This window comes from Thunnus maccoyii, chromosome 21 (assembly GCF_910596095.1).
Source record: "Thunnus maccoyii chromosome 21, fThuMac1.1, whole genome shotgun sequence".
NCBI classification, from domain to species: Eukaryota; Metazoa; Chordata; class Actinopteri; order Scombriformes; family Scombridae; genus Thunnus; species Thunnus maccoyii.
Window position 1 is genome coordinate 3,764,121 of NC_056553.1, and position 12,670 is coordinate 3,776,790.

Below are 12,670 nucleotides of genomic sequence, written 5' to 3' on the forward strand. Positions count from 1 at the left end.
GACTCGTCAGTGTCTTTTGTGTCCCATCGAACAGCTTCCTCCAACAACCACAGACCGTACAGAAGTTCCTCCAACCGCAGGAGCATCGCTGGATTCCCCGAGGACACGTCCAAAGCCAAAACACCCACGGTAAGCACACACACACACACACACACACACACACACACACACACACACACACACACACACATAACAACAGAGACTTGCAACCTCATTATAAATGAAGTGTTCAGGACTTAAAGGGCACATTAGCAAGTGTCGTGAGCCAGTTTGTTTATTATGGTAATATCACAGATTTATACACGTCTGCAGCTGTAAACTGCAGAATTAAAGGTCTTTCTGTATGTGCCGATTACTTTAAATGCGTCTGTAGAATAACTGTACACACACAAGACCAGCGGTTGTAACTGCTGTTGTTTCTTCAGAATGACGCGACATTTCCACATAAACCTTCCTGGATCCTTGTTGACAGATGGAGTTATTGCTGCTGTGGTCAGATGTTTCTTTCCTGAAGAGGATTAAGATGTTTTCAGTCTTTCTACCATCAACAGGAATATACTATGAGAATCTTTAGCTGTTTGCACTACAAGAACTAAAACCTTGTCCTGTTCTGAGCACAGTTCTTGTAGTAAAATGCAGAGTTAAAGTGCCGACGTAGCTCGGGAGCCTCAGGAAGATTTTTTTATTGTGTCATCAAAATTAAGATTGTAAAACTGAGCCTCAGGACTGGAAGAAGTCTGGAAAAATTCATGTTATAGCAGGTTTTTATACTTCTCTTTTTCTCCAAATCATTTTCAGAAGTCTATTGTTTATAATATCAGATTTTAAAAATGACATTTGCATTTGTAGGTCGACTGCATCATCGTTTCTCTGCATTTCCCGTTCTTCACTTTTTATTACCGTAAACACTCTGAGCAGTGCTCATCACAATACGACTTCAGTTTGTGCAGCAAACACAACACAAACTGGTTTTGGTTTGCAGATAAAATCCAGACAGAAATTAGCTTAATCTGATCACATCCTTCTTGAAAAATCACGTATTTCGTCAGAAGAAATTGGTAAAAACTGATAATAATGAGCCTTAGTGAAATGATTATGATCTATCAGTTGTTTTATAGGCTTCAGTCCTTTCAGCACTTTATATTTACTTCATACAAATTGAAGCTGTTTTCACAATGTGGAGCCAGTTCAGTCCGAGTGATGGAGGTCGTTGTGAGATCTGTGCAGGATACGAGCGTAATGCCGACAGTCGCAGGAACAGGATCGGACAGGAAAGATGGATCGATGTTTGTCGAGACAGGAAGAAGATTTCATTCTCATGTCAGGCTCTAATGAAGCTGACAGGCTTCTCAGTAATGGACTCGATATTTTACAGTAGTTACTCTCATGTTTAAAAATTAATGTTCTTGTCAGTTATTGCCGGATGATTCAGTGGCTCTTTGCTGAAACACATTGAAAGTCATTTTAAGTTCTAGTGGAGAACTCAAACTTTCCAAAGATACTTTTGGGAAATTGGAAAATTGGGTTAAAAGAAAAGTGGATTTCCCCCAAAATGTTGGTGAAAAGTGTGTAAAACTGATAATTTTCTGTGAAAAGTCAGAATGGTGCACCTAGAGCTGCAACGATTAGTCAATTAATCAATTAGTTACCAACTATTTTGATAAGCAATTAATCATTTTGAGCCATTTTTAAAGAAAAAAAGCCTAAATTCTCTGATTCCAGCTTCTCAAATGTGAAGAGAGTAAACTGAATATCTTTAGGTTATGGACAAAACAAAACATTTGAAGACGTCACTTCTTCACCATTTTATAGAACAAACAACTAATCAGTTAATTGAGAAAATAATCAACAGATTAATCAATAATGAAAATAATGCACCACCTCCTCAGTTGTATGTGTCTAATTATGTAAAACAAACATTGCTGAGTCATTTTTGATCATTTATTTACAACATATATTAATATTATTATTAATATTTGTAAAATGTGACTTGCAGGGGGAGACTCCGAACACACCGGCCCGTAGCTCTTCCTTCAGGGCCAACAGCAAAGGCCCCGCCACACCGAAACGGTACCACACACACACACACACACACACACACACATACACACACACACACACACACACGCACACACACACACACACACACACACACACACACTATCCTGCTCATACTTCAGTTGTGTTGGTTACAGGGTGAGATCAAACAGGAGTCGGGCCCAGTCTCCCTGCTCCCCCGGCCAGTACCCCCCCCTCCCCGCACCGGCAGAGGGCCAGCACCCCCAGCAATGACGACAGGGGTCACAATGAGGTCAAAGGTCATGGCACCCTGGAGAGGAAATCCACCAAATCTGAGACCTCAGAGAAGAAGATCCCCAAATCCACCAGCAGAGAACTGACTGCAGGTGTGTTTGTGTTTGTGAACACATTGTTGAGTGTTTATTATTAGCCTTGTCACAGAGGATTTAGTTCATAAGCTCACTGAAGTCGTCATTTTTACACTCTGTATTGCTGCAAACGGATGCATCATCCTCGAAGACGTCACAGTTAATCCAAATTTTCAGCTGCATTTCCACAAAGACCTCTGAAAAGAAGAATTTATTAATAGAAAACTACAAAGACATCCACCCTGTAATTGTAATATTTGCCTTTAAGTCCTGAGACACCAAGTTTTACACACTGAAGCCCAGTTTATACTTCCTGCATCTGCGTCCATATGATGTCAGTGAGGGTCTGCACGGAGCATTCGTGTGCAGCCCAAATATGTGTGAAGATGTCTGGCTACGCAGACACCCAATCAGGTAAAAACAGAACCAACTATATCCACCCCTCTGATTTATTCAGAGTATCTGCAGATCTGCAGGCAAAGACAAAGGTCTTGAATGTTTCCTCTTGCCTGCAGTAGACAGTAACAGTGTCTCCCCCGCACACACGACGATGCCAAGCCAACGTTTTCAGATTTACACACTGGAGGCATTTTTGGAAAAGATTCATTTTTGGGGAAGAAAAACGCTGTTTTAGTCTGGATGAAGGGCCACAACGCAGAGAAAAGGATCTGTTTATAAATGTAACTGGCTCAGTGTGGACATGGTCTAAGACTGGTGCTGCAGATACAGTCACTAGGAAGCTCATCCACTCACACTGGACAAGTCAAGATTATAGCAAAAACTTAAATGAATCATTATTACGCTATATAATGAATGATATTACTAGGAATCATTGTTATATGTATCTGGGAAGTAGTGACAAAAATGTGATATAAATGTAAATTCATGTTCTTAATAAGTAACATTATGGTTTCCCATCACACTTTGACCAGTATGATCATGAAACAGGTATTAAATTATATTCTATGTGGTATTAAAAAGGTCTTTAAATTTTACATTTTTTGGTGGAAACTGCAGAAACCCTGTTATTATATCATTACAATCATGTTCTTACTGTTAAAAGGTGCTCAGCTTGCTTTATTTCATTTTATATTATTAAACAGTTTTAAACACTAAAATGTAACTAGTTTGTGATTGGAGCGTTTAATTGTCTCCTTGCAATGAAAAACTCACCTCACCGCCGTTTTCTCTCACCGCCAAAAGGGTTTTTAACAAACGTTACTGCATACATGCATACATCTCCTTACTGAACCGTCTTTGTTCTCTCCATCCTCCACCTCCACCACCACAGAGTCTCCTGGCACGCCCACAGGCAGGAGTGTTGGTGGGACGACGGATGCCGAGGAGGCGTCCAGACTGCTGGCAGAGAGACGCCGTCTGGCCCGAATACAGAAGGAGCAGGAGGAGAGACAACGGCAGGAGGAGGAGAGGTGTGTGTTTCTGATGATATGTTATATATACTGTACATATATGGACTAACGTTACAGATCATTTCAGCTTCTTTTAGTCTGTTGCTACGAAAAACAGAAGAAATATTTATAATAACCAGATTAACTCCTTCACGTTGTTAATATAGACAACTAAATGTTGTTTTATTGATTTACAATTAACTTAATATTGTGTTTCATCGATTCACAAATAAAAACAATTATTTTATCGACAAACAATGAGCAAAATATATTGCAACGATTAGTCAATAGACAAAATATTAATTGCCAACTATTTTGATGATATAAAAATGCCAAAATTCTCTGTTTGCAGCTTCTTAAATGTGAATATTTTCTGGTTTCTTTCATCTTCTGTGACAGTAAACTGAAAATCTTTGTGGACTGTTAGTTGGGACATAAGACAACGTTTAGATTCCATCTTGGGCTTCGGGAAACAGTGATCAAAAAAACAAATTATTCTAGAAACCGGGTTAAATATATGTCAGATTATATTCTTTAATCATGCTAGTTGTATTCTACGGTGGCCCGTACAGCTCAAACTTGATGTGTTCCTGCAGACTGAGAGCTGAGGAGGAGCAGAGGAGGAAGCAGGAGGCCAGAGAGCAGCAGGAAAGAGCGTTACGACAGGCCGAGGAGGAGAGAGTGAGGCGGGAGGAGGAGAGGAGGAGCAGGGAGGAAGAGGAGAGACGACAGAAGGAGCAGCGATGGAAGGACATGCAGGATCAGCTGGACAAAGAGGTAAACGTCATGTTTTTAATGTTTGGAGAAGACAGACAGAGTGTTGTAGTGTTTTAATTAAAGTATTTGATTTAAGCTGGTTTGTGCATCATTTTAACATCAATAAATTATCACATTAATGTTGAGACGTTCAGTCACAAACCCAATTAATCATGTTTCAAGTTTTCAGGTGCAATAATGATACCTAATCATCAAAAATATAAATAATTGTGATTCAACAGAGAAAGGAAAACATTTTTTAACAAATTAATACTTCTACAGTCAGTGTGTTTATAAGAGTAACTGAGTCAGTGTTCTGCAGTAGATTTCTTCGTCATGTGATTAAAGTAGAAAATTACAGAAACTTGATTTCTTCAGCAGGATTTTCTCTGAGAAAACCAACATTTTGGGCTTTTTACACGTCTGCAGAAAAAGACTTCAGACAGGGAACGTAGTGGATAACAGGAGAGACTATTATACAAAATATTCCAAATACAACTGAAACTCCTTCACTTCAGTCTGTTTCCTCTGTATTTTTCTTATTTTAATACAATTAAAATACAGTAATTAAGCCTTTATTACTTAAAAAGTCAGATTACTAATCAACTGCATGTTTACATGAAACCCCAAAAAGTAGAAATGTTTCTTTATTTTGTTCATTTATATAACTGTACATCCTCTGGCAAATAACAAATTATGATTAAATTTATTATCATGCTTTTCTTAATATTGGTATTATACAGAAATAAAGAAGAACTACTGTTTGTTCTGTTATGATGTCATGATATAAAAAATGGCGATTGGACAGTAAGAGATATTATGATAAATAAATCAAACTGAAACTGTAAAAGGGGATTAAAACAGTGGAAATTACACCTTGAATACAGTACGGACTTAAACATACAGTTGTAGAAAAAGAGAGAGTAAGTGACTGGATGTTTTTCAGAGGGAGGAGGCCTTCCTGCGAGCCCAAAGAGAAGCTGAGAGGAAGAGACTGGAGAGAGAGCAGCTGCACATCCAAGAGGAGCAGGAGAGACTGCAGAGGAAGAAGGTACCAAACAGATCTACTTTAACCCTCACACACCCACCACAGACCAGGGGATGTTTAGGGGGATCAAGATTAATTTGAGATGCAGCTCAGCACTGTGTGTCTCTGTGTTTCTACTCATAAATCTATAATAAACATTGTGTTTCGTTAGACACCTATTCAAATTTTGAATGTTCATGGTGTATAAGGGTTTATAACTTTATGATGGAAGTATATGATGGTCATCCACCTACTCAATTAATATCTCATAAATTGTTGCAGCAATTTTTGGGTTGATACTATTTGTTACATGGATTTGGTGCAAAATTTAACCATTTTTTACCAGTCGAGGATTAATAAAAATGGTCAAAAATCCCTCCAAAATAACACATTAAGACACTTGGACTTTGAGGAACACCAAAGAAAAATTCATGTTGTGATTTGGTATCAAAAACTTTTGACATTTGGAGATTTCTGTAAGAATTGCATTTTTCAGAGATTGGATGGTGAGCACTTCTGTTCTGGAAATTGCTCAGAAACCCTCTTATTGTTAATATACCCAGGAAAGCCAAACGTCCTCTGAATGCTCTCGGTCTCTAGTTTGTAGTTGTTAAGTTTCATGAGGCTGTGATGATCCTAGAGGTCACAATAGGTCATTTTATAAAGTGAGGTCAAGTTTCAAAAAATGGTCTCACTATAATGAAATGACTAACATCATCACACATGAATACAGTTGGGCTCATTGAATCCGCAAGAGTCTCAGTTTTCCAGTCAGACTCAATTAATGCAATTCTGAGACAGTTTAGGGACCTGGAATGCAGAAATATTCAATACATTTATACTGCATGCAAAAAACTGCATGGGATTAGCATAAAGTGAGCATGTTTGTAAAGGGGAGACTCGTCGGTAACCATGGAAGCCATTTTCATTCAGATATCTGAGGTCAGACGTCAAGGGACCCCTTTGAAAATGTCAATGCCAGTTTTTCCCTCAGAAAAGCCTTTGGAGCGTTATTCAGCCTCCTTCACAACAAGCTAGCATGACATGATTGGTACCAATAGATCTTAAGGTCGTCTAGAGTGGATTAAAATTTAAAAATTACAGATTATTGTACAGATTCACATCAAACTCGTCACATGGCCTTTTTTGAATGTGGTGAAAATGACAATAATAAAAAATGAAACACTTTTAGTTTCTTTCTTAGAAACCAGAGCAGTAATTGAGATTCATTCTTGACCTTGAAAACAGCAGAAACAATCTCCAATCAAAAGTTCATTCAGTAGCTTCCCTGCTGCTTTTGATATTATCACATATGATATGATCTTCATCAGCAGGTGGAGTTTGCCCAGTTGTCATTTTATTTTAGATGCTCAGATTTTCTTTTTTTCTGGTGAAATTTTTATCTTAACTTTCTCAGCTGCTGTTTTCAAGGTCAAGAAGGAAATTTGAATCTCAGCTTTTGAGCCGACATGACGAGACGTCCTTAAACTGCTCTGAAAAAAGGGAAATTATGACATCTACAATTCTATTACAACCAAGCAAAAATCATGTGATATGATCCAAAGCACCAGGACACTAAATCCAAAGTCAAGAGTGAACGTTGAACAGCTGCTAAATGTTCCTCGTTGTGGTGAGATTTGTTCGTCAACGACATCATCGGTCACATCTGTGTTTCTGTCTGTTTCAACAGAGAATTGAGGAAATCATGAAGAGAACAAGGAAGAGTGAAGTGGACACTCCATCTAGTGCTGCAGGTGAATGTTAAATAGACACAAACACCTTCCTGAACACTTCCAAACATCCTCTCATCTGTCTGATGACTTCATTTTCTGCACTAAAGCAATTCAATGTCTTTAATTTCTGTCAATCCTTGACTTTTTATTTTTGCTATGTCGTGTCTTTCTTTCTGTCTTTATTTAATTTGGATGCAAATTTTTTATTTTTAATCCTTATTAATCTGGTTTCTGTCACATAATTAGTTTTGTATAAAACTGATGTTGATGCGTCTCAGCTGCAGTGTGACTCAGCAGTGTTCGTCAGGCAGGAGAGCAGCGCCTCCTCATGGTTATTGGCAGTAACACCAATAACACCGACACAATACTGCAGCAATTGATGAACTCTCTGACCCACAGCGGCTTACAGCACATTACAACTGTTTTATCAGCATAGTGGGAATAAACCACATTGATTCCTCCGTTATTAAACACTAAGTTACAAAATCTGTTAAACGAATCATCCAATCTGTGACCAACAGACACACTTACTGCACCACATTTACTGAACATAATCCATAAATATATTCTGTTTATATGACCACTCATTCGATTACAAGAGCTTAAAGACCTGCAGCTCCTCTGTTGTAAAATAACTTTCCGTTGACGCTGCCTGTTCGCAGCATCTGACGTGAGAGCAGAGCCTGCTGTCGGCTTGGATGAAGACGTCCCGACTCCTGCTGAAGCCCCCGTCATCATGCTGGGACCCCTGGAGAACAAGAGCTTTGTGGACGAGCTGTCCGACGGAGTCCAGTCCATGGACGTCAGGTGAGACGTCTCTGATGTTTCCTGCCGTCTCAGGCTCTGTTCACAATTAGCATCGACTCAAGACGTGCAGAGTAGAACAGAAGAAGCTGTTTTGTTGTTCTTTTTCATGCTGTTTGTACGTTTCTTCACATTTCAGTGTGTCTGCCAGGTTTTGACTCCCCACATACCAATAAAGTCGGCCTTTTTTGGCTTCTTTTTCTCCAGTCTTGCATCTCATTGTCATCCCTTGCCAGTGTCTCTCAGCCCAACAGATACAATTACGTATGAGGTGTCTCAGATGAAAGAAGAAAGATTCATTTATTGTCATGTGACACTCACAAATTCTAATTTGAACTTTCAAATACAAAATTATTATTTATGAATCATCCAGATCTGATTTTGTATCATGTAAGACCAAAAAATGAGGAAAAAATGACTCAGTATTGTTAATTAATATTAAATACTGAAATCGGAAATCAATTAAATATTATCTCTGTCATCATTGTTTCTTTAAGTTCTCCATCTGTCTCCATCAGTCCGGTTTCCAGGGAGGAGCAGGCGAGCGCTCAGGAGTTTTCTCCGGTCACTGAGGGAACAGACGGCTGCCCCCTGGAGCACCTGATGGACCTGGACCCCCACGGGCGAGAACAGCAACAGGGTGCAGAAACGCCTCCCTTCCCCAAGCTGCAGGCCGGCAGCGGGGTCGGCGACCTCAACAAGAACCTGCTGATCCAAGGGTACAGCGCCGCCTCCAGCGAATCCTCCCAGCTCATCCACAGCGTCAGTCCCAGCAAACTGGACGTCTAGTAGCCAGGTAGAAGTTTGTCCACAGTGACAAAAATATCTTTTGCTTCATCACTGCAGCCATAAATTAAAACCAAAAGCAAGACAGTTGAGGACAGACGTTAAGAAAAGGACATAAAACAGAAGACGGAGATGCAGTTTAAAGTTTAGTTAGTAAAAGTAAAAGTTTGTTGCTGTCACGTGAAGCTGCATTTGCTCTACAGATTTTTGGTAAAATCTCAGTGTGTCATGTTTTTTCCAGTCAGCGGTGACTGGGCCGGATTCTGAGTGCATTTTGCAAGTTTCAAAACAAGCAAATCATATTATATTTGTAGATGGGTTAGCCTAACAACCGTAGCTAGGAAACACTAAGTAGCATTAAAAGCATCGAGCTCATCTGATAACTCAGGAAGGTTGTTTGTTAACTGAGTTGTGGGTTTAAAACACTGACAAAATGACATTATATACATTAAATCATATGTTACAAATCATTTTTGTAGCGTATGATTTGGTTGGCTTGAAATTAATTTAACGATTCATCTCAAGTATTTTCTCAATTAATGGATTAATCATTTCTTCTACAGAATGTCCACAAATAGTAAAAAAGGCTCATCAGGAGTTCTCAGAGCCCGTTGTGATTTATTAAAATTTAATTAAAATCTTTTTTAATCCAACTAACAATCTAAAGCCAAAAGATATTCAGTTTAATATCATAGAAGAATTTAAAAAATGAAAATATTCACTTTTGAGATGCTGGAACTAGTGAATTTTGCCATTCTTGCATCTAAATCTTTACACATGTATTTGGTGAATAAAGTCTTAAAACTCTGGTTTGACAAAAAAAAAATTCACCAAAGGTCCACTTAGAGGCTTTTCCCTCACAGCTGCATCTTAATCATCGGACTGAGTTTGCTCCGTTGTCATGGAGACGGCTTAATTGTCACCACACGACAGTCACATGACTACAGGTGGTCGTTCTGTCCATCCACACCTTTTTCCCCCAAATACGACCACCTGTTATCATATGAGTGAAGTTCCATACTCAGGTCACATGATGACAACTCCAGTGGAAGGCTTGAAAGCTCTGGAAAGAGCTAGTAAGTAACCCTTGAGTGAAGGTTTTTTATGTGCTTTAAATGTGTTTAATCAGCCGGGTGTTCATGATGCAGCTGCAGAATATTGATCATAAAATGAAAACATACAGAGAAAGAAATGTTTCAAAGCTTTTATTGATAATATTGTAGATTTAAACTTCTACTAAGTTTTCAGTTTTTGACTTTGTGTCTTTCAGGAGGTTTTCAGGTTCGGTGTAAACAGGAACCAGGAGAAACAGACCACTAGACCATCACCTCCGTCTGCAACTACAACAATCATCATTTCCACAAGGAACGACTGCTGAACACCTGATTTCTCATCTGTATTAAACCACAAACGCACATAACTGTTACGCTTCTGGACACGTTTTGAGGCAGTGCAGATGGGCAATTTTGACTCTCACAGACTCAGTTATTAACAAAAATTAAAATATTACTACAGTAAGTTTAGTTTTTGAAATGATTGTGAGACAGAGGAAGAAGTTCACATCATTCTTGCATGTTTGTCACGTGAAAACATTAAGTTTAGGAAAGTGAAGCAACTATATAAACTTAATGTCATGGTTATGTTTATGCATCTAAAACTTAACCGGAAAATAAAACTCTATAAATGCTATTTCGAGGTCAATATCAGCCCAAATCTGCACACATCAAACTGCTTTTCATTTACAGATTTTTTCACAGAAGCTCCTTGCAGCCTTCTTAAATCAGCACCGATGCGTCTTGCCTACATCTGTTCCCGTTGAAGCCAATATTGCTCATCTGCATCACCGCAAAATATCACTCGAGTGTCATCCGCTTTAATCTCTCATCCCCGCTTTTGTAAAACTCTGTAAATAGATCTGACTGGGCGGTGGAGTCTGTCGCCGTAGAGACAGGGAAGCAGCTCTGTAGCAGTTTATCCCGACGAGACGCCGTGAAACAGACACTGTTGTGTGAATCCTGTGTAGCATCTTCAGTGAGGACTAGCTAGTTGAGCTGTTAATGGCTGTGGTTGTAGCTGTGTACTTCTACAGTGTGTGGGAATTTCTCTCTTTCTGTCAGTGTTTTCTGATGGTTACTGTGTGTTTATCTCACCACTGACCTGCTCTACTGCTGACAGCCACTCTTACTACTATAAAACCCCAGTCTGCTGTAGATTTCCTGTCATCCTGACGCTGGAGAAACCATCAACAACCGATATTATAACCCTGCTGTCGACCCGTAACACGTAGCCTATAGCTTCGGATTCTCTGCTGCTCGTCTCTGGACAATTTGTGGAGGAGAAACAATCCACAGCGAGGATTTAAACAAATACCTGTGAGGGGGAGGGGGAAGGGGTTAAAAAAATATATCCTGTATTTTTATCCACGGGTCAGGAAAATATTGACACAGTATGTTGTGTATTTGTCTGGCACTGACTGTAACCACGCTAGCTGCAGTTTAGAGTGTGCACTTACAGTAGTTGTGTGTTTCACTGCTCTGAAGACGCTTGTATCTCCACCTCATACGGACTTGGATAGCTCATTTTCCCCCCGACAACAACAACAACAACAAAAAAAACAAAAAAAATACCTCACCAACACAAAACAGACTCTGGTGTTAAAACAGCGTTCATCACCTCGCAGCTCATCACCTCTGAGGCCTTAAACCTCTGTGCAGTCAACATCCTCCCATCCTCTGTGCTTTGACCTCTGGCTGTGTTACATCCAGCATGTGCACTTTTGCTGTTTAAAGGCCCTTTTCCACTAAAACATCCTGGAAGAAATGTTTCCTGAGCAGGTCTGTGTATGCCTCTCAGCTGCACCTCAAGAGCCACAAAGATTAGACAGATTAGAAGGAAGTGGAAGAAGATTAGAAGGAAGTGAGGGGAAAGAATGTGAACTGTAGCCCAATAATTTGTGCCGCAGCTTCGTTCTGTGGATGATCAGTCACGAGTTCAGAAATACTGAGGTAATAAGTCTCTAAGCCACCATCAGAGCCTCATAAACTTAAGAAAACTTTGACCAACCACCAATCAAACTCTGCAATTTTCTGAAAAAAATCAGGAGAATCACATTCTATTTATTGAATTGTTCAGTCATATATATATTTAATTATATCTCCCTACATTATGATCTGATGGCGGGTATAGAGAGATAATGCTAAATTCATTTTGTTTTTCGTATAGAAAGACACACAAAAAAGTATTAGAATCAACCTTAAAGGCATACTATGCAGAATTTTCCTAAACAAAAAAACAAACAAACAATGTATAGACTCATAGAAAAATAATCCCTCTCAATCATCACTCATGACCCGCTAGAAGTGGGGACGTCTGGACGTTTCTGGGTGTGTAGCTCTCAGCCAATAACAGCGCACAGGTGAGAGGTCGGGACTCTATAAAAACGTAGCGACCAGGTTACATCGCTGTGTTTTTTGTTTTTTTTTAAATGTGCTTCAGTGTTTCCCCCGCTTCTCTCTCCTCTGCTGTCTGTGTGTCTGTTTGACTGAGCTACACACACACACACACACACACACACACACACACAGGATGAAGCTTTGGCTACATTCACATCAAATCCGGCAATGCGGCACCTTCCCGCAGGGTTGTGCGGAGGTGTGGGCGTGTTTATTGGTTCTCGCCAGCGTCGCTCGATCTCTTTTTTTTCACTTTCTAGCTCGCTCGACCACTGCTGCTCTCTCTCTCTCTCTCTCGCTCGTTGAGCCGGGGAGG

General features: G+C 39.7%; 1 protein-coding gene across 1 annotated transcript in view; it reads left to right on the plus strand.

Annotated features, from left to right (window-relative positions):
* Nucleotides 1-12,176, plus strand: part of map7d2b (MAP7 domain containing 2b) — a 36,735-nt gene extending 24,559 nt beyond the window's left edge. The window contains 11 exon segments of the mRNA XM_042400225.1: nt 11-129; nt 1,997-2,070; nt 2,196-2,247; nt 2,249-2,405; nt 3,679-3,817; nt 4,393-4,573; nt 5,499-5,603; nt 7,270-7,333; nt 7,975-8,119; nt 8,635-8,912; nt 10,173-12,176. Coding sequence (XP_042256159.1) covers nt 11-129; nt 1,997-2,070; nt 2,196-2,247; nt 2,249-2,405; nt 3,679-3,817; nt 4,393-4,573; nt 5,499-5,603; nt 7,270-7,333; nt 7,975-8,119; nt 8,635-8,905 — 1,307 coding nt within the window. The 3' untranslated portion in view covers nt 8,906-8,912; nt 10,173-12,176.
* Nucleotides 12,177-12,670: the final 494 nt, after the last annotated feature.